Source organism: Taudactylus pleione, unplaced genomic scaffold (assembly GCF_031769625.1).
Source record: "Taudactylus pleione unplaced genomic scaffold, aTauple2 ptg000201l, whole genome shotgun sequence".
NCBI classification, from domain to species: domain Eukaryota; kingdom Metazoa; phylum Chordata; class Amphibia; order Anura; family Myobatrachidae; genus Taudactylus; species Taudactylus pleione.
In genome coordinates, this window is record NW_028284603.1 from 14,924,423 (window position 1) to 14,948,136 (window position 23,714).

Sequence of the window (23,714 nt, forward strand, 5' to 3'; positions counted from 1 at the left end):
GATTAAAATGAGCGATTGAACGATAACGATATTGTTCGATCGTTCGATAATCGTTTGCAGATTGTTTAAAAAATTGGTCTTTTAAGCTGGGCATTCACTATACAATTATTTGTCAGATATCTGTCCAATCTGGCTGGAATGAAAACGTGGTAATGTATGGGAGCAAATGACAGTCGTCCATTCGCTCACAAACACTGGAAAACAGACAAAAATGGTTGTTCAGACAAATTGGTTAAAACACACAAATGTAACAATTTGAACAATTTTGTTTGTCCTTTTTTCAGTGTTTAAAACCATATGATCGACTGTAATTTGCTCCCATACATTACCAGGTTTTTATTCCAACCAGCCAGATTGGTCAGATATCAGACAGATATTGTATAGTGGATACCCAGCTTGATGCACCTATCATCGTGCAAACATGCTGGTCAGCTTGACAATAACGTCAGGTTCAGCATGTTTGCAGATGATTGATTGTGCGTAGACTGAGCGACTGCTCGTTCAGTGCAGGCTCATCACAGACTGACAAACAACTGCACGATTACAATGTCGTAATCGTGCAGTCTTTTGCCTGTCTTCTAGTGGATGGGCATCTTTACTTACACTATCTTATACTCCCAACAATGGCACCTAACTCTTGGTTGCTGCCGCCCTGCTGCTTATTTGAGTGTTATGATCAGGAATGCAGCAGTGTGTATAAACCATGTCCTTGTCCTGCATTGTATTGTACTGTATCGCTGCCCACGCACATTCCGATGTACTCACGATCAGCCGATGTGTACGATTTATGTACGATTTCCATTGAAACTCTCCCCGGCAGCTCTGCACACGATCTGCACACGATTTGGTGTCCAATCTTCATACGACCTCTCCTGCATCCAGACTGTCACAGTGCATCGTGTCCTAGATTGTCAGATCTGTCCTACTGCACGGCAGATCTGACGTTGCGATGTGTGACCAGCGGGGATACGCATCGCATCGTGATCGTGAGTGGGGACTCACGATTTACTCAGGATTTGATATCTCCCTGTGATTGTTAGAATCCATTATTGGGATGGTTGATACAATGAAATAAGCTGAATACCATCTACGGGGCATCTGTCTCCCTGAGAAGTTGTTTTGCAGTCCTACATTGTTAGTCTATATCAGGACTAACCAGATAGACTTGTGTAGTTTTTTTAACCTTTGCTATCCTGTGCCATTTTCAACCTTAGTTTCTCAAGAGCCTACTAGTCATGTACTGTACCTTTAATTTGCAGATTACTGTAAGTTATTACTAATCTCTCTACCAAAGCACAGTGTTAACAATACAATTTACAAAGCTCCAAAATGGATTCGTATTAACCCTTTGCTTCTTGAACACCATGGGACAAATGAAATAGGGTCTGAGTTTTGAAAATGTCTGAATATAGAGCTATACTCGCACATTTTTAGAACTCACCCCATGTAATATGGTGCGAGGACATGCAAACTCGCATATTTCTCACCACCCCCCCCCCGCAACTTGCAATGGTAAAACTCGCCATTGCTGGGACTAGAGGTCCCAGCAAACTTCTCCCGCATGCTGGTACTTGGAGAACCACAAGTACCAGCATGTGGGAAATTAGGGGCTCACTAGTACCTCGAGTTCATCTGCAAAATTAATGTTAAAATAAACACAGGACACGGACACCGAAGGTTATATTATTTTATTTCACATACACTCACTCACCTACAATCACTGTAGCCACCCACGTCCTCTTCACCATGTAGCATCCACGTAACCTGTAAAAAAATAAATCCATGCTCACCTACCCCTGTGTCGTGTCCTCTTCTGTCCATTTAGGCATCCACCGACATGTACCGTCCTCTAATAGAAATGCATTGGCTGAGCGTTCATTGGCTGTGAGAGGCGAGCCTCTGCCTCTCTCAGCCAATGAGCAGTTCCCACCATTGACTTCTATGGTGGGAACCGCTAGGTAACCAGTTTTACTGTTTATTTTATTTTTTTAACACAGTAGCCTTCACGGATCTCACTGATCTGTGCAGGCTTCTGTGTAACTCGCACCTTGGCATGAAACCTGCATTACAAGAAAGCTCACACGGACTCGCACAATGTAATACTCGAACACACAGGTTCGCAGACTATTACATTTGCCAAGTTGTGGGACAAACTCGCACCCTTAAATGTGTGAGAAGGTGCGAGTTTGTCCCGCAATAAAAACTCGGACCCTATTACATTTTGCCCCAAACCTGCTGATTTCTTAGCCTATACTCCCAGCACTGGGAACCATGCACGAACTTTAACAAGTAACAATTATATCATCAGTTACGCTGCAATATATATTCCATTGTAGTCCTCACAACCTGCACCTACAGATAGCACCACATTATTATTACAACATGAATATTCTGGCTATGTCACAGGGGCACTTTGTGCACCAATATATATTTTAGCCTAATGGTGGGTACACACTGGGCGATATTACTGAGCGACTACACGATTACGATCAGTAATCGTGCACAAATCGTGCACTATTATGTCGGAAACGACCAGCGATGCGCACTCCCGCTGGTCGTTTCCGACATTGTCCATCGCCTGAACATGCAGCACAATCTGATGACCTCGTCAGGTTGCTGCATGTTGGGGAATGGGGGAGAGAGCCCGGCGCTGAACGATATCGTTAATGATATCGTTCAGCGGCTGTGCTCAATGTAATGAACAACATTGAGCACAGCCTGCCGGGGACACACTACACGATATCGCTCAGGGAGCATATCGTGTAGTGTGTACCCGCCATTAGAAACCGGAGCTAAACTACACAGATGCATGAAACACCAGTGTGACATCAGGCAGGACGCACAGACACAACCAATCATAGTGCCAAAGAGTGAATGTTCATCTCCTTATTTCATTGTGACTGAGCTTTATAGTGTAGATGCATGTTTCTGAGTGTACAAATAGGTTAGAAGTCAGCATGTGAAGTCAGACAGCCAGTAAATAGTAACGTAACTTTGTCAATGGGCTCCGAGCATTTCATCATCCAGAGTAAATGATGTACAGAGCTATAAAACACAGAACTTAAAACAGTTATGTAATGAAAGGTGAACTGAAAAGAGATTACTAATCCAATCTGTCTCCAATCCTTATCTAAATTTTGAGAGCTTTGTACACGCACACACCCCTCTCTGAATTGTGTAGACAAACCTGTGTATTGTCTTTAAGATACAGTATCTTCATTTATATAGTGCACATCATTTTATGTATCACTAAGGGGCCCATTTATCATTGTATATTTGAGGTATAATCCCCGAAAACACCAGTTTTGGGGGTTAGCCACAAATATTTAGTATTCCCCAGATGTATGAAAGAGGAACTGCAGTAAGTATCTCCAATACCTGCTGTGATCCCTCCATTCTGCGGGCAACCGCAAACCGGGCGCAGTGGAGCCAGAGGTAATCAGCTGCTCAGTCTGTGATAAAGAACCACACTGAGAACAATGGGCACTCGCTCCGGACGATGGAGTCACACTCGGGTGAAGCGACAGGATTAACGATAGTAAACTGCACATGCTACGCCTACCAATACAGTACATAGGACAGGACAGGGCATGAGAGAGCAAAGCATACTTGCCCACTTTCCCTGAATGCAATGGAGACTCCCTGAAATAGTGGTGATCTCGCTGGTGTCCAGAACAGTGTAGCGATCTCACAGTCCTATCACATTTACACCTTACCCCCATTATCTAACGTTCTATAGCTTGGAAACAAAAGGAACAGCAGAGCTATCTGTGTGGCAAAATATTTACCCACTTTAGGGCTCATTTACACTTGGGCGTAAGTCAATTTCATGCCGCCTCTCAGACGGAGCATCATGAGCGCTGCACTCACTATCTCCCTGAGGTGCTATTTGATAAATAGGCAATTATGGAGCACAGTCATCTTTTCAGACTGAGATGTCAGATCTCTAGCTCAGAATAAACTAGAAACAATTCAGGGGGATGACTTACTCAAATGTCTAAAGGAAAAGTGGAGGTGTTGCCCATTATCGACCAATCAGATTCTAGCTATTGTTTTCTAGAATGTACTTGATAGGAGGTAGCTACAATCTGATTTGAAGCTATAGGCAATACACTCCCTTTTTCCTTTAGAACTTTTATTACAATATCCCTTTAACGTTGCGGTTCCTAAACTTTCCTGAATCACGGCGCATTAGAGAATCAGCATTTTTTTCACGGCACCCCCAGGCTAAAAGTTTCTTCTTGAGAAAAAATTATTCCATGAAGTAAATTGTATTTACATGTCACCCCTAGGATCAGTTATATGTCACCCTAAAGCTGGCCACACATCTAAAGATTATCTGTCCAACCAGCCAACTAGTACATTGGTTGAAATGAAAATCTGGTAAGGAATTAAATCAGCAACTTGCTCCCAGACGCTGAAAAATAGACCAAAACTGTTGTATAAACAAATAGTTTAAATCAAACATTTAACAAACTTCCCTGACGACCATTTTCATCTGTTTTCTGGCATTTAGGAGTAAATTTCTGATCATCATTTACTCCCATTCCTTACCAGATATTCATTCCAACCAATCAACAAGTTGGCTGGTTGGATGGAAGTTGTTCTAGTGTGTGGCCAGCTTTAGGATCAGTTACATGTCACCCTTGGGATCAGTTACATGTCACCCTTGGGATCAGTTACATGTCACCCTTGGGATCAGTTACATGTCACCCTTAGGATCAGTTATATGTCACTCCTAGGATCAGTTACAGTATATGTCACCCTTAGGATCAGTTACAGTATATGTCACCCTTAGGATCAGTTACAGTATATGTCACCCTTAGGATCAGTTATATGTCACCCCTAGGACCGGTTACAGTATATGTCACCCCTAGGATCAGTTACAGTATATGTGACCCCTAGGATCAGTTATATGTCACCCTTAGGATCAGGTACAGTATATGTCACCCTTAGGATCAGTTATATGTCACACCCTAGGATCAGTTACAGTGGAATTGGTATGAAATACCGCTGGCCGCATGGCCGGCGGCTCGATTCCCGGCAGCCCGACATCAGCAGAGATCCCGGCAGCGGAAGTCCGACAGCGCTGGAAATCCCGATCGTAGATAGGTAAGTATTGTGTAACCTAACCTAACCCCCCTAACCCTCCTTAGGGGTGCCTAACCCTAACCTCCCCCCCAAGTGCCTAACCCTAATCCCCCCTCTAAGTGCCTAACCACCCCCTTCCCCGCTGCCTAACCCTATGTCCCCCCCCGGGGTGCCTAACCCTAACCCTCCCCCGAGCCTAACCCTCACCCTCCCGGGGGGGTGCCTAATCCTAAGTCCCCCCCTGGAGCCCTAAACCTAACCCTCCCCCCCCGCGGGGAAATGCCGGGTGTCTACATCTAGACGCCCGGCATTTCACCTTTGCCGGGATATGACAGTCAGGAAGCCGGCTGCCGATATTTAGGCAGTCAGCTTCCCGATTGCATACCGTTACAGTATATGTCACCCCTGGGATCAGTTATATGTCACCCTTAGGATCAGTTACAGTATATGTCACCCCTAGGATCAGTTATATGTCACCCCTAGGATCAGTTACAGTATATGTCACCCCTAGGATCAGTTATATGTCACCCTTAGGATCAGTTACAGTATATGTCACCCTTAGGATCATACAGTATATGTCACCCTTAGGATCAGTTATATGTCACCTTTAGGATCAGTTACAGTATATGTCACCCTTAGGATCAGTTACAGTATATGTCACCCTTAGGATCAGTTATATGTCACCTTTATCATCAGTTACAGTATATGTCACCCTTAGGATCAGTTATATGTCACCCTTAGGATCAGTTACAGTATATGTCACCCTTAGGATCAGTTATATGTCACCCTTAGGATCAGTTACAGTATATGTCACCCTTAGGATCAGTTATATGTCACCCTTAGGATCAGTTACAGTATATGTCACCCTCAGGATCAGTTATATCTCACCCTTAGGATCAGTTACAGTATATGTCACCCTTAGGATCAGTTATATGTCACCCTTAGGATCAGTCACATCATGTCACCCTTAGGATCAGTTATATGTCACCCTTAGGATCAGTTATATGTCACCCTTAGGATCAGTTAAAGTATATGTCACCCTTAGGATCAGTTATATCTAACCCTTAGGATCAGTTATATGTCACCCTTAGGATCAGTTATATGTCACCTTTAGGATCAGTTACAGTATATGTCACCCTTAGGATCAGTTACAGTATATGTCACCCTTAGGATCAGTTATATGTCACCCTTAGGATCAGTTATATGTCACCCTTAGGATCAGTTACAGTATATGTCACCCTTAGGATCAGTTATATGTCACCCTTAGGATCAGTCACATCATGTCACCCTTAGGATCAGTTATATGTCACCCTTAGGATCAGTTACAGTATATGTCACCCTTAGGATCAGTTATATCTCACCCTTAGGATCAGTTACAGTATATGTCACCCTTAGGATCAGTTACAGTATATGTCACCCTTAGGATCAGTTATATGTCACCCTTAGGATCAGTTATATGTCACCCTTAGGATCAGTTACAGTATATGTCACCCTTAGGATCAGTTATATGTCACCCTTAGGATCAGTTACAGTATATGTCACCCTTAGGATCAGTTATATGTCACCCTTAGGATCAGTTATATGTCACCCTTAGGATCAGTTACAGTATATGTCACCCTTAGGATCAGTTATATCTCACCCTTAGGATCAGTTACAGTATATGTCACCCTTAGGATCAGTTACAGTATATGTCACCCTTAGGATCAGTTATATGTCACCCTTAGGATCAGTTATATGTCACCCTTAGGATCAGTTACAGTATATGTCACCCTTAGGATCAGTTACAGTATATGTCGCCCTTAGGATCAGTTATATGTCACCCTTTAGGATCAGTCACATCATGTCACCCTTAGGATCAGTTATATGTCACCCTTTAGGATCAGTCACATCATGTCACCCTTAGGATCAGTCACATCATGTCACCCTTAGGATCAGTTATATGTCACCCTTAGGATCAGTTATATGTCACCCTTAGGATCAGTTACAGTATATGTCACCCTTAGGATCAGTTACAGTATATGTCACCCTTAGGATCAGTTACAGTATATGTCACCCTTAGGATCAGTTATATGTCACCCTTAGGATCAGTTATATGTCACCCTTAGGATCAGTTACAGTATATGTCACCCTTAGGATCAGTCACATCATGTCACCCTTAGGATCAGTTATATGTCACCCTTAGGACAGGGCTGTGCTGCCATTTGTCCACATATTTTATGATTGGCAGCCACCAGCAGTGGTTTAGCCTATCACATTGACCATAAATAATTTGATTTGGTCCTCACAATTGGTGCTGAGTGCTTGGTTGTAACCCCCAGCACACTGCAAAACCTGGACTGGACCTGACAGTCAGCCTACACCCAGGTAATCAAGTGGTGAGTATTGCCTCTGACCTGTGGCACCGTGGCCTCCCTGCCACAACTGTAACATAAGATACGCACAGCACTGACCACTGGAGATACTAAACATGAAGCCGTTAGGGAGCTGCTTACAGAGATCTAAATCTTATAATAATTTATTCTACATCCCTGTAGAGAGACTGCGGGCTATATTTAGATTCATTATTTCCTGGAATAGATGTTCCTAAAATTCACAGAAAAAAATATATTTAGTAGTAGACACATGGAAGCTTACCATGAAGTCACTTCTTTACCTTACATATAAAGGGTCAGTTAGGCATTGTTACACAGCCACAAAATTGCCAAATAGAATTGTTTTTACCAGCAAATTAGCCAGAATTTAATGTAAATAGAAAGGTGACGTGAATAGGCCAGTTCTGCAGTGCGGAAACACTCAGGGTCTCATTCAGACCCGCTCGCAAGCGGGACGATGTTGGGCTCTGCGCACGCGCAGCGGCCGCACTGCTGCTCCGGTGCTCACTACAAAAGGGGCAGCTGTCGGTGGTGATCGACAGCTCACCCCGTTTTGTAGGTGTGGCGGGGGGGTGTCTTCACAAACTGAGACGTTTCCAAACTAACGCCTGCCGTTTGTGGGCGGCCCCCACTGACATCACCAGTGATGTCAGTGGGAGAGCTTCCGGCTCTATTAGAGCCGGAAGCTCTCTGGGGCTTGCGGCAGACGAGACCCAACCACAAGGGTCTCTATGCAAGCCCCGATGGTTGCGATGGTCTTGACCATCGCGACCATCAACCTGGCCACTTGCTAAAGCTGTGGGTGGTCACCCACAGCTTAGCGAGCGGCCAGGAGGCCGGCTCTTTTTACAGCTGCGGCCGCCCTCATTCAGAGAGAGTGCTCGCATTTTGCGAGCGGCTCTGAATGAGGTCCTCAGAGCGCTATAGATATGATGCACTTCAATATATTAATTCAATATAATTATATTCAAAGCTAAACATATATAATCAAATATCTAATTATAATAAGGATCTAATCATTATGTGCCACATATATTCCAGTATACAAGTCTATTTTGGAAAATAATAAAATATTCATTAAATAGGCCATGTTGTGCCATATAATTGCAACAATGTATAATAGATTAGAGCCTAATTCACTCTTTGCTTTTAAAAAGGACAAAAATGTCATTGCTTAGATAGAAGCACAGCGCTGCGGATTGTGTTGGTGTAATATAAATGAAGTGATGCCATGAATGGCTGACGGATGTCTATTTGAACAAATGAGCAGAAAGAACGCAAGCCCTGTCTCCTATATAATATTCACCTGTAATCTATTGTTGTAATAATAACAAACCATTTTGCAATGCCACGGTTGCAAATACATGTATACAGGGTGAATACTGGCTGCTTTTGCATGTAGCCCTCAGATACTGGGCAGCTTTATTTTTACACTGCAATTCAGATCATACTTGCCTACCCTCCCGGAATGGATGGGAGGCTCCCGAAAATTGTGTGTGGCTCCCAGCCACCTGGATAGGTGTACAAGTCTCCCAGGGGCTGGGGCCATCCAGCCACGACCGCCCACTTCCCCAGTGAAATAGGCAGCACAGGTGGCCGATGACATAATTCTTGTTGTGTCGCATTATAGTGGCTCCGCCCTCCAGCTCCACAATGCTGGTAATCTCAGATTTGCATAGGGGTGGACAAGGCTAGAATGACGTGATCGCGTCGTCACGCCTCCAGACCCACCCTCCTCCATCAAGCCCTGCCCACCTCTGCAATCAGTGCCCCCCACCTCCGCCGAGCCCCTCCCCTCCTCTTGTGAAGAACACTTACCTCCTTTACTCACAACAACACAAGTGTGCTTAAAATAACCCCAGTGACTAGGCCCATTTGCCCTGGAGGCCTAGACCATGTAAAGACATTGCTATAGCATCCCCTGTTACTGACGGTATAAAACGTACTAAGATATTTTTCTGATTCATATCAGTTTGTGAACTATTTAACAAGGAAAAGGCAAGGACTCTGCTGCCACCTTGTGGATATTCTTAGACACAACATTAAAGTGATATGTAAGTAACATACCAAAATCTGATTTTCTTTTTTTTTTTTCATTGCTGCAAAATCGTTTTCTAAACAAGAGCACATAATAAATCTACATACAACTCTTTTAATACACTGGAACTGCATGAACTGTACGGACAAATACAATCCATCTCCTCCAAGGGTGGCGCTGTCAGAGCTGTAACAAGACGGACTGTTTACAAGTGACCCGCACAATCTATTATCAGCAACCTATTCCTATTATTTCCTGTACACTAAAGTGTGTAGAGTAAAAAATAGCATAATTGCTGGAACTGCATACATAAACTGCTACAAACAAAACTGCTTTGTAGCTATTTTCTGAAGCAGATTTAGATCCTGTTTATGTAATAACGAGATGGTATTTCCACCCACTTGATAGAGAAAATTAATCTTTTTCCTGCGATGGACATGTTTGGTTAGATGAGCAAATTATACGTGTTCTCATTCAAACACAAGTACTACAGTGTCTGAGGTAAATTATAATTATTAAGAGCAATACTTAATGTTTAGCACCTCAAAACCGAATTCCAGGATTTATCTGAGAACCAAATCCTGTTACACAGGATTATACCAATTATTGAACAAATTCTGAATCCTAACTAGCAAAACAACATTAACAAGAAGGGAAATTAATGATAAAATCTGAACATTATTATAATGCCGGGAAGTGAGAACAATAACTCTGTGTTCTGGGCAATAAATTGCCATTTGATTCAGCCAAACTAAGATTCAGCCAAATCACTTAAACCCAGGACTAGTGCATCGTTAGTATATTTGAAAGATCTCCATGTTGGATAATAATCTGATCAAAGTTAAGTGGGTCATTATTAAGCTGCATACACACACAACGATTTTTTGAACGATTATCATCAAACGATATCGTTAACGATAATCGTTTGAAAAAATCGTTCACTTTATGAGTGAAACGATAAACAATTATCATTCATGCGCGTTCACGTTTGTAGTTTGTAGTTCAGTCAGACTTGTTAACTGAACGATTTTCATTAAGGGAATATGCAAAAATCATTTGTAGTTCAAAAAAATCGTTCATTACACTTTAAAAAATCTGACAGATAATCTGACAGAAAATCGTTCATAAAATCGTTCATAAAATCGTTGGTAATAAAATCGTTGCGTGTGTGTATGCAGCTTTAGGTGTTAGTGGGTGCGAATGGGAGAAGATCTTCTGACCGCACTATGAGGCCCCTGTGACGCAGAAAGTGATGCGGTTGGCATGTGTGTGGGTGACGTGGACTCTGGTCCTGTCACTGTGTGCGCAGACCAAGCGGCAGGACTGTACCATGTGTGGTCAGTTTACGTAGTAATCTACAGAGTTCATTACAACACGGTGTAGATGAGCCCACCATGTAATGTCACACATGAAAAGATCCATTTCCTATGAGACAGTCCTCATGTTGGTTGCCAGGATAAAGTGACTAGGCCAAACAGATAGGGGGCATGGCAACAGCTGAATAGATGGCATATTATTCTCATTTTTATTTTTTTTAGAACACTGGTAAGATGTATACCAACAAAATACAGTGTGGCTTGCACCTCTCAGTGTGGTGTATATTGTTATCTGTACAGGCAGGTTCTACTATGCAGGGTAAACAGACGGACATGTTAAGGAACAGAGGTAAATGCACCGCACAATCAGTAGGGGGCAATAGAGGGCAATAGAGGGCTGGTCTGATGACCAATCGGTGGCTTGGCTCTACAAGGAGACCAAACGTGCCTTCACTTCCTTGAAATTAAAAAAAAATCATTGACCATGTACTGCCATTATGCTGAGGGGGGAACAGAATGGAACTACTCCTGAGACTTTGGGGGTCATTCAGACCCACTCGCGAGCGGCAGTACGCTCACAAGTGGGTCGATGTTCCCCACTGCGCATGCGCACGACGGAGGGAGCTCCGTCATGCGCATGCGCGAGACCCGGCGAGCGACGGGCTTCCCATTGCTCCGGGTCTCGCACCAAAGGGGGCGTGCTGTCGATGTTGATTGACAGCACGCCCCCTTTGGTGGGCGTGCCTGCCAGATGGAGGCGTTCCCATGGGAACGCCTACCGTCTGAAGCCGGCCCCACTGACATCACTAGTGATGTCAGTGGGAGTGATTTTGGCTCTGATAGAGCCAAAATCACTCCAGGGCTTGTGGCTGGGAAACCCGACCGCAGGGTTTCCTTCACAAGTCCGATGGTCGCGATGGTCAAGACCATCGCGACCATCTTGTTGGACGCTCGTCCAGGAGGACGCTCCATTTTAATGGAGGAGGGCCCTGATTCAGAGCGAGCGCTCTGGTCAGAGCGTCCGGCTCTGAATCAGGGCCTTTATCCATGATGTATGTACAAATGGAACACGGGCTCTCTCACATGCTGTTGTACACTAACCTGCACTGCTCTCACAACTCTCTGACAGTAGCTATAGTCAAATATGTGATTATATAAATATATCATTGTCAGATAACAATTTTCTCAAGTTGAATCTTTATTATATTATACTGTAAATATACATTTTATATTTAGGGGGCTGTCAGAGCTTTAGCTCCAGTCGGCGCCTTGGTAGTCCTGGCGGCAGGTGGTACACTAGCCCCATACATTATGCATGCGCCTGCGAATCAATATTCATGCATGCGCATCCACTCTAAAACAGTTTCTAGGGACTAATAATCTGCAGCCACTAGAAGCAATGTAGCACAGTGTGAGGTTCCTGGCTGGAATCTGTAAGTGCTAATAGCACTCTGGACTGGCAGTCCCAGGGGGGAGGAGTTACCATGCCCTGTGACTGTCAGCCAGGCGTAAAATTAGAAGAGAGCTTCCAATGCCAAGCCACTGCCTCCTATAGTCCACCCCTCCTCGAAGGCGTTTGTAGCCACATGGGGGGACCGGGACTCACTGAGGTAGGTAGTGGATTTTACTGGGATAGCTGCAGTCCTGCAGCCCCTAGGTAAAATCCACCACTACATATATGTGCATTACTTGCATTTTGATATTGTGGTTTTCTCATCTCTGTTGGCTTCCAGTTAGTACCTTCGGGAGTTTTTCACATTTGGAGCTGAATCCTATTTTTCCCTTCCTTTGTAGTGCCCTGCTTATGGTCGCTGTATTGGTATCAGCATGGTGGTGACCTGTATATTATGATCACTACAGTACGTTATCATAACGGCGTGTTTCACACACCGCCTGTCTTCTGTTTGTTACTAGTGATGAAGTTGTGTCTCTATGTATGCAGTTCCCTTCTGTATCTTACCACTAGTGGTGGCCGGGGGTCTTTATTATATCCTGAAGAAAGGATGTAACATCATTCTGAAATGTCAGTGTACCACTGAGTCATTGCTTTTATATGGAGAAGACATTGAATTACACACACGTATATTGTATTTAGCAGACACTTTTCTCTGAGTGCAAGACTCCCCGTTACCTTAGTCTGAAAGCAGCAGTACAGTTGTGTTAGATACGGATGTTTTCTTGCCAGAGCTAGAATCCTTTTCTCTGTCATAGTGCAATCCACGTCATCATCTTGTAGAATGACATCCTTCTTCAGGACTTTTACAGCATATACTTCATCTTTTCCTTTAAACTCGGCAAGCATGACCTGTAACCAACCAATGTAACTCAGGTTACCGCAGAGGAACAGGTAGACGGGACATGGCGTAGCAGTAGCTTAGGCGAACCAGATGTGGGCACTATGCCACCTTATGTCTATAAACAGGGCATAGTCAGGCTAAGAGCTAACTTAAGAAAGTATCATTCCTCCATTTTTTGGCTCTCGGTTATATTTTTGTTAGTTTACTGAGCTGGTCACACCCCAATTAGGTCATACAAGTCCTATTTTTGATTGCAAAACCTCAAAAAGATTATCAGGGGAGGATAAGGAAATACTAAATATACATAGGATTAGAGTCCCTTTAAAATACATATTGCAGAGCACTAGCATTTTGACATTCACTATAGTTGACACCAAAGTTGCATCAAGTTAGCAAAAACTAAAACTATAGAACAAATGTAAGTAAAAAAAAAAAAAAAAAAAACACCTCTTCATCACATTTACATGTATGTCCTTTACATTACAAGTGGTATAATTATTGGGAGGAGGGGGGAGTTCATTCCACTAGTATTGACTTAATGCATCTGTCAATCGAATGGCTATTTGCTTTCGTATAATTACTCTTGTCTATAATAAAATTGATTTACATATTAGCTTTACTTCTCCAAGCAAGAGCTGTAATATATACAGAGCTCAGGCACACATGGTGTGTATTTACCAGTGGTCTCTGACCGTATCATAAAGTATGACCCAAACAGAACCATAGAAAAACATGTTATTTCCCTAGTTGTGATAAGAGGAAACTTATAACACTATTAATTTTAAAAGTGTTATACCGACCCCCATCCAGTGCCTGGGCTAGTTATGCAGTATTAGGCAAACTCCATTGGCTAACTGATGGCTTTCTGTGACCCATCCTTCTCCTATCTGCCAGTAACATTCAATCCACCACGGTAACCCAGTGACAGAAGGAGAGGCTGTGCACAAAATACATAAACACCCCCCAACCAAACTGAGGATGTACCACTTACCTTTCCAAAACTGCCTTTCCCTAATACTTTGATGAAGTTGAAGTCCTCCAGACCTATCCTCTTTGTCTGGTGAAGTTTAATCTCCCCGTTTTCTCCGTTCTCCCCTAATATCGTCAACTGACTGTCCGTAGCCGCGGATGCTGCCGCTTTGTGCTCTTCTCCCCGGTTGTCAAAAGACAAAGCTTTCCGGATGTTGTTTTCTAGCTCCTTAATTTCTGAATGGTAGAAAGAGAAAAAATATCACTAGACATAAAGCAAACATCAAAACTCCTGTATAGGTCACAGGAAATCGTTATGAAGTAAAGACAGTCGGGGTCCTGGCGGTCAGCATCCCGATGTCGGGATCCCGAGAGGGTTAACATACCGACACTTGTTGGTCGGTATGCTAACCCTCCCCCTCTCCCTACCCTAACCCTCCCTCTTTGGTGCCTAACCTTAACCTCCCCCCCCCCCAGTGCCTGAACCTAACCTACCCCTCCCCGCACCCTAAACCTAATCCTAACCTCCTTCCCCCCATGTGCCTGAACTTAACCTCCCCCTCCCCGCACCCTAAACCTAACCCTCCCCCCTTAGTAACCCTAACCCCCCCCAGTGCCTGAACCTAACCCCTAAACCTAACCCTCCCCCCAAACCCGTTACTTACTTTCGGCATCCCAGTGCTGGGATTCTAACTGGCGTCGGTATTCTGGCGCCTGTAATGTAAGCGTCGGCATCCTGACCGCCGGGATGCCGAACGCATACTGGTCACATAAGCCTCTTACAAGTACTAAATGGCTAATACACACATTGCTGACTTAATATAGGTAAAGGAAGTTTCACCTGTACAGTGTCATCAAGTACTGCTAGGGCTATCTGTTTATTCATTAAATACTGAGATGTGGGGTTGATGTATCAAGAAGTAAAAAGAGGGGGAAGTGGACCAGTGGAAAAGATGCCCATAGCAACTAATCAGCTTCTACCTATCATTTTATAGAATGTACTTGATAAATGCTACCTCAAAGCTGATTGGTTGCTGTGGGCAACTTGTCTACTGGTCCACTTCTTCACTCTTTTCATTGATTGATACATCACCTCACTGGAATTTAAATGATCTTCCTCAGTAAAATGGCAGAAAGATCACTATCAAAATTATATTAGTCAATTAAACATTTCCCACTTCCCTTTCTACTATAAAAATTATTTAAAAATAAACATAATTTTTAAACTGTGCAAAACAGGTCCTAAAAGGTTTATTTACTGGTATAACCACTATCCTAAGGGGTATATTTACTAAAGTGAGAGTTTTTAGATGTAGAGATGTTGTCCATAGCAACCAATCAAATTCTAGCTATTATCTTCTAGAAGGTGCTAGTTAAATGTTAAGTAGAATCTGATTGGTTGCTATGGGCAACATCTTCACTTGTAAAAATTCTTACTATAGTCAATATACCCCTATACCCCAAAGTCTTTTGTAGACTCTCTATCACCTGGAGGGGGAGATGGTCATAAGAGGTGATCTGTCCAGGGCCGTTCATAAGATTTAGATCCTCTCACAACCCCTAATATCCTATAGCATTATCCTCCCCTCCCCTGATGCTTAAACCTAACCCTGCAGCAAATCTCCCAACCCAGTGTCCATGGATCACCCTGTAAAATTAGCTTCTCCTCTCCCATATTGAATAATTATGTCTTCTCACTAGACTCAATAGCCAGCCATAGAGTGCCCAATACCTGGACTGCACAAAACAGAACATGCTGCCTCCCCCGCCCCTCAAGAGCAAGAAGCCCCCAACATTTAATTTTTTTCTTGGGGGGGGGGGGTTACTCACTTACTACAACCACTGCAGGAGTTCTTTTGCATCTGTCACCGCTCTCCGTATCTAGACGCCAATCACAAGTGATTTCCTCAGCTATGCTGCTCTGAGTGTACTGAAAATGCCAGGAGAGGAGGAAAACCTATAGTCACACGGGACGGGACCATGTCAGGGAGAGCCCAGCTGCCTGTGGTCGCATCCCATGCAAAAGTGCCAGGTAACTGCTTAAATAAAACTGGCGGCTGGGCTGACCGCCGTCATGTGTCCCCCTATGGGCATCTCTTAGGACGATTGGGACTACAACTCCATCATCATGACAGCAATGACTTTTATGTATTTAGGGAGATTGTGGGGCTGAAACTGTAGGGGGTGGGGGGTACACTCCAACATGGCACTGGCCACACTGACACAGGGGTCATAATTGCAAATTAGGCTCAAATTCCCATTACCTACTAGGATGTATATTTACTAGCATCTAACATTCATAGAACATTACACAGGTCTAAAATCTGGAACCCAGTGGTAACAATGACACTCACTCTCATTTACACTTGTGTTGGAACGTTTGTGCTACAGCGCTGTTTAAGTAGATGCTGTCTGTTCCGTTCACCACAAGTAAATGCACTGGAAACAACAATTACAACACCTGACATGTCACTACCATTAATGTAAAGGTGTCTTCAGTGTTATTCCAAGATTGCTAAAAAGGCTTTTACTGACAATAGTATACAGTGTTACATAGATTCTATTCATTTTGTGCATGTTTGTTTTCAATACTCTATATTATGCTCTGCTACCATACAAACCCTACCTGCAGCCCTGCTACTATAGTCAGTGTACAATAAATACATGTACATTATGAATGAAAGGAGACATGAGATCTCAAACCTTGATCACACGGAGACGTTGGTGCTGATTTTGACCTATCATCTTCTACTGATGGACCCCCAGGAACCGGCGGCTGGGTCTCAGCACCTGCATTTAACTGAAAACATTACATAGTATGAGAAATACCCAAAGGGAGACATTAACATGTCCCACACATTCCCTATATTTTGTTTGCAAATGCTTTTAAATATATTTTCAAGATTCATCAAAAGAAGAAAAAACATTCAAGGACAGGGGAAAAGGGGCACCGGCAGACCCCAAAATAAAATTTGGGTAGGAGCCCGGTAATGCTCCTCTGGCGGAGCTTCTTATAAGCATTCTCATTTCAACGCCTGAGCCAGCAAAGCAGGGTCCTCGGGGGGTGCTCCTCTCCGGCAACCCCTTATATTCGGACCCCATAACAGCGGCACCTTCTGCACGTCCGCCCATGTTCAGGGACATTGGACAAAAGTGGTGAACAGGAATACAAGAAAAACAACAGCTGACTGGTTGCTATGGGTTACAGCTCCACTTCCTTAAAGTATTTGTTCAAGTTTACACTATGGAAATGTAATATACGACCATACATTTAATATAAAATGTCAGCATGGAAGGTACTTTTATAGACTCAGAACCAGCAGGTACCAGGGATGAAGTCTTGGTTTCTAGTACAAACGTCCTAACAAACTGCGACAGTTGTTACGTAATATCTGTGGTCAGGTCTCACCCTGCCTGGCTCTCTATTTCCTGTCACTGGTGCCCGTTCCTCACTGTGCCACAGTAATGTACACTGTCGGCGTCCCTAATACGTGCTGTTCTCTGTAATGACCCTAAATCTGTGCCAGTCACGGAGGGGTGCCGTGTAACACAGCTCGTTATGCCACTGTCCCATGAAATCTACGATTTAACAGAATCTGGCAAAGAATTCTGGCTTGGAGTGTTGCTCACGGGATGCATGGCAGCAGAGGGGATGCAGAGGTCTGTGGGAATATAAACATCATATACTTCATGTCCAATTATTATGTTGTTTTATTAGTGCCGGAGACTAGCACAGCATTCTCTACCCCTTGAGACCTAATTTGGGCCTCAAAGTTACTGTATCAGTATACAGTCTGCTATTTTATAATGCATTCTGGATACTTTGGACCAAATTTTATACCGCCATAGAGTTGAAATAAACAAATATAATGTGATTTGTTATTATACCCTTATAGGACATTTATTTCAGAATCAAACGAAAATTAGTAAAACAAAATGAAATATGGAAAGATGAAGTATATATAACATATGATAGCACGCTAAAGATTATTCTACGGATACATAATGCTTTAATATCAATAATAAGACTGTCTGAAGTTACTCATATTGGGACTGAGTTGTTAGGGCTCCCGGGGGGACTTGGGGTTAGGTACCCCCGCTGGGAGGATTAGGTTTAGGCTAGGGGAAGGGGGGGGTTAGGGTTAGGCACCCCCGGGGGGGGAGGTTAGGGTTAGGCACCCCTCTGGTAGACTTAGGTTTAGGCTGCGTGGACGGGGGGGGGGTTAGGCTTAGGCACTTAGGGTGGGTTAGGGTTAGGCACTAGGGGGGGAGGGGGTTTGGGGTTAAGTACCCCTAAGGGAGGGTTAGTGTGGGGTAGAATTAGGGTTACTTACCTCAATCCGCTGTAGAGATCTTCACCCCTGCCGGGCTTCCACCATCGGGATTTGAACAGCTGGCGGTATAACATACTGATTCCGTGCAGTAATAGTAGTGAAATTAAAAGGTTTGATCTGTGCCACTCCATTTACAGATATGGCGTAGATGGAAATATTTACTACTGCGCTGAGATTGTAAGGGGGGTCCAGCGTACCCTCAAAGAGGTGCAATAGCATAAAATAATGGTTCTCTTGGGCGCAGGTCTACCATCTGCGTTAGGTTCTTGGGTGGAATATTATTTACATTTCAAATAAAAAATAATATTTTCACAGGGTTCTTTCCCAAATAATTTATTCTGTATTAGTTGCAAGAATAAATGTATCCAGATAGTTGAAATAATTATAGCAATATATTTAACGCGTTTCACAAAACAACTGTCCACTTCATCAGAAAACGTGCTGTTGATGATCGTTGTGAAAATCTCGCCGATGTCCAAGTTCACAAAGGCTCAAGGAGATCTCCGTGCTGTATCAGTAATGAGAGATGTGTGTGCTGGAAGAGCTGGGACATACCTGCTAGATGTACCAAAAGTCTGTGCAATCTGTGGTTTAGAATGTGCACTACGGCAAGATTTTCACATCTATTATCAACAGCCAGTTTTGTGATAAAGCAGACAGATGATTTGCAAAACGCGTTAAATATACTGCTGTGATTATTTCAACTATCTGGATAGGGACCTGCACCTAGAGTGCACACTTGCCTCTCCTCTGAAGAAACCCCTATGTGTAATAGGTCCTTGTGAAAGTATAGTCTGAGATTTGGCTTCAACACCATCAGAACACTCAGGGAATGTCCCTCTAAATGCACCTTCTCCACAACTTATATATAATTAGTGACATTATTAGATCACACAGCTATGGAAATTCCACTAGATAATTGACAGATGGATGCGTAGCTCATACTGACATAAGCACTTACCTTTTTCCTTCTCTGGCCCGCCGCTGTGATTTTATCCGGCGTAACTCCCAGATCTGCTAGTACTTTAGCTATACCCCGAGAGTCCACGCCACAGTTTGGTGCTACATTAGATTCACAGCGCCGATGTACGTTCATTTTACAGACTGGACAAATATTTAGGGAGAGAAAAAACGAAAGTATTAATTCATATGACAGAATTAGTTTAATATATATTGTTCTTCTGAGACACAAACTGAAGGCTCAGTTATCTTATATTCATATCACATGCATGCAAAGGGCTTGACTCTGAGAGTGACGCAAGTCCAAAAGGGGACGCATCCTGCAACTGCAGACTGCACATGAGCTGCGCCATGCTATATGCTCATTGACAGAGGATAGGAGAGCGGTCGGGATCTCTCCATGCATGACCGGATCTCTCTTTCTGGGTGGCTGCCTTACGAAAACACGGAAAAGATCCATAAATTGAGGGAATGTCGTGGGCGTGTAGACAGACCTCTGTCCTAGCTTGAGGTGTGGGTATGGAGAAGGGACGCCTGTTTCTGACAGATCTTTGGCACTCAGCTTGGGGCTAATACAAACAATGATGGCTGCAACTGCAGATGGAAGAACATTGGGCAGCACGACTTTACCATAAGGTAGTAAATATGGCTACCGCTTTGCATCCAACTCAGAATCAGGCACATTGTGTTACACCTGCAGGCATGTATTAATTTTCCCTGTATCCTACCAGCACCGCTCAGATGATCACTAAACAAATATCTTATATACACTTAAGTGCCAAAAGTCATGGGATAGCAGTATGTAAAGGTAATGGTAGGTGTCATCACCGTAGTCTTGGAAATGCCCAGACCTGCATCAGTTGTAATCTGACATCCTGTGAGTCAACACCAGCTAGGCTGCTCATGGCTGGCGAGGTGAATTATCGGAGTTTGAGCAGGGCATGACAGTGGGTGCCTACAGATGGAACATTACAATTCTAAAATTGTGCGGACAGTCAACATTCCTTAATGTACGGTGTCTCGAATGTACTGGGGACACCTCATGAAAGGCATTACCACCCACCGTGAACAGTGCAGTGGCTGACCACAGGTGCTTAATGATCAAGACCAGTGGCGTATGCCCAGAATTGTCCAGGGTAACAGACAAGCAACACTGGCTCAAATCACATTCACATTCCATGCAGAAGGTACCAGACACATATCCTGCAGGCCCATGCAGCGTTCTTTAGCTTTCATGGGATATGCAGAAGACCCACCAGAGTGCCCCTGTTAACACTATGACACAGGACCCAGCGCCTCACCTGGGCTTGTGATGCCGCTAATTGGACCCTGAAGGACTGGCAACATGTGGTGTGGTCCGATGAGTCACAGTCCCAGTTGCTTCAGGCTGAAAGCAGGGTTCGGGTGTGGCATAGACCCTATGAGGTAATGGGCCTCAGTTGTCAACAAAGCACCTTGCAGGCTGGTGGTGGTTCCATAATGGTGTGGGGTGTGTCCACTTGGCATGGGTTGGGTCCGCTGGTCTGTCTGAACACGTCATTGACCGGTAACTGGTACGTTGCATTGCTTAATGACCATTTGCAGCCCTTCATGGACTTCATGTACCCCCACAACGATGGAATATTCCTGCAGGATAATGCACCATGTCATTGGTCCCAAGTTGGTTCGAGGAGCATTCTGGAGATCTTCGACAAATAGTGTGGCCACCACATTCTCCAGACATGAACCCAATTGAGCATTTATGGGACGTGGTGGAGAGGTCCATTCACACCCAAGATACTGCACCTACAAATATCAGAGAGCTGTGGGAAGCTATCCAGACGGCATGGGTCAATATCTCTCCAGAGGCCTTCTCTTCACTTGAGAAATCTATACCACATCGAATTGCTGCTCTTCGCCGGGCTAGAGTCCGTCCTACACAATACTAGGCATATATCCCATGACTTTTGGCATGTCACGGGGAGGGTATTTCAGCATGGCGCTAGGCGAGTGTTACCTGTGAGGTCATTGTGGCGCGGGCTGTCTGGTGGCGGAGCTGGTGTCTGGCGGGGGGCATTGGCTGCGCGCGTTGTTGTGCGGGCCTGTTGTCACTCTGCGCTGGTAAGGCCTGGCGGCGTCTCCATTCCGTTTGGCATGGGCGCCGCCATCTTGCCTTCTGGCCATGTGATGCGGCTGGCCAATCCTGGTGAGTCACATGTTCCCTCCGGCCAGTAACAGCACGGCATGGGGTATTTAGGAAGGGTCCGTGCCTTCCTTCTTTGCCAGTGCAACGTGTATCTCAGCCTAGCTGAGAGGGAGTTCTCTGTGCTTTCCTGTTCCTGTGAACTCGCTGTCTGCCAGTCTGCCTGTCAGCTCCTAGCTCCCACTGGACTACCCTGCTTCCTCCATCACCCTTGCCCATACCTGAGTGCCTGAGCCTCCTGACATCCTGCGCTTCAGTTCACTACCTGTATACCTGGCTTGTTTATTTTCAGTTTCACTACCTGCACACCTGGACAGCTCTAATTATTTCTACTTGAACATTAACCCTTTTACTCCCACCACAGAACTCTTGTGCACATTTATATATTCCTGGACTTTTATTTACTGCCATTATATGTTTACTCAAGCACTTATTAAAATTCTAGTTTTACTTTCAAATCTGCTTCTGTGATCGCTCCTGCTACCACCCCGTGTCCACAAACAACCCAGAACATCACAGTTTGCACTGGCCCCATGGAGCCGGCCACGGATCAGGAGTCAGGAGTGGATTTGTTCAGGTGCATTTCTGGTCGTTTAGAAAATCTGGAAAACATGCAGCATCAGATGGCTCAATTTCTGCAAGAGATGTCCAAGCGACAGGATAGTTTGCAAACTTCCTTTTCTACCCCTGAAGTACCAGCAGCTACATCCGCATCAGCGTCTGGGAATACAGGAGGCAGATCATCTCCCCGCTTACATCTTCCTTTACCAAATAAATTTTACGGCAATCCTAAACTCTGCCGAGGATTCCTAAATCAGTGTGACATACATTTTAACCTGCAGCCTGACAACTTTCTAACTGCAAGAACTAAAGTGGCTTATATAGTCTCTCTGTTATCCGGCCAGGCCTTGGAATGGGCTTTCCCACTCTGGGAGCGCTCAGATCCGCTGCTGGATAATTATGCAGGCTTTGTGTCATCCTTCAGGAGGATTTTTGATGAACCTGGGCGTACTGTATCAGCATCATCAAACATCATGACACTGAGACAAGGGGCCTGTCCTGTCAGTCAATATGCCGTGCAATTTCAAATTTTAGCATCAGAGCTCAAATGGAATGAGGAAGCCCTCACCTCGACCTTCTGGCATGGGTTGTCAGACCGACTAAAGGATGATCTAGTCACACGAGAGCTTCCTACTAATCTGAACGACATGATTTCGTTGTGTATCAAAGTTGACCTACGCTTCAGGGAACGTCAGGCTGAAAAAAACAGAACTGATCGGCAAAGGTCATTTACCCCCTCCATTCCTACCCGTCCCATTCCTTCTCCTACTGAAGAGGAGCCTATGCAGGTGAATCATACACACCTCTCCAAAGAAGAACGTCAGAGAAGAATGCAAAAGAACCTCTGTCTGTACTGCGGAGAGTCCGGTCACCTGCTGATCTCCTGCCCCCGTAAACCGGGAAATGCCAAATCCTAACTGACCCTGGAGACATCAAGTTAGGAGTTATGAACCCGTCTCCAAAAATTAAAGATTTCACGATTACCCTAGCCTTGGATCTTAAACCCAAACCTGTCTTTGCTACTGCTCTACTCGACTCGGGAGCAGCCGGAAATTTCATAACGTCTAGTTTCATAGATAAATTTCAGATTCCTTGTTTGTCTCTCAGCCATGCCATCTCTCTGACCTCTATAGATGGACACCCTCTAACTAACGGGATAGTCACCAAAGAGACTCAACCAGTATTGGTCCGAATTGGGGCACTTCATTCTGAGTCCTTAAAATTCCTGGTGATATCAGAGGCCTCTCAAGAAATTGTTCTTGGTCTACCCTGGTTATGTCAACATAATCCCAGGATTGATTGGAGTTCTATGCAGATTCTGTCATGGGGTATGGACTGTCAGAAATCCTGTCTTCCAAAAATTCGACCTGTGAGAAAGACAGTTCCATTAGTTTCTTCTGCCATTCCCAAGGAATATCAGATGTTCGCCGATGTTTTCTCTGAACAACAAGCAAATATCTTACCCCCTCATAGGGAATGGGACTGTCCAATTGAATTGATACCTGATAAGATACCACCTCGTGGTCGTACCTATCCGCTGTCCTTGCCTGAGACTCAAGCCATGACCGAGTACATCCGGGACAACCTGGCAAAG

At 44.3% G+C, this 23,714-nt stretch overlaps 1 protein-coding gene across 1 annotated transcript in view; it reads right to left on the reverse strand.

Annotated features, from left to right (window-relative positions):
- Positions 1–23,714, reverse strand: part of PRKCE (protein kinase C epsilon) — a 432,697-nt gene that overhangs the window by 164,129 nt on the left and 244,854 nt on the right. Inside the window, exons 7-10 of the mRNA XM_088477268.1 lie at positions 19,379–19,521; positions 16,787–16,883; positions 14,106–14,320; positions 12,949–13,122 (exon numbers count right to left, since the gene is read on the reverse strand). Of these exons, the coding sequence (XP_088333394.1) occupies positions 12,949–13,122; positions 14,106–14,320; positions 16,787–16,883; positions 19,379–19,521 (629 nt within the window). The remainder of the gene's footprint in view (positions 1–12,948; positions 13,123–14,105; positions 14,321–16,786; positions 16,884–19,378; positions 19,522–23,714) is intronic.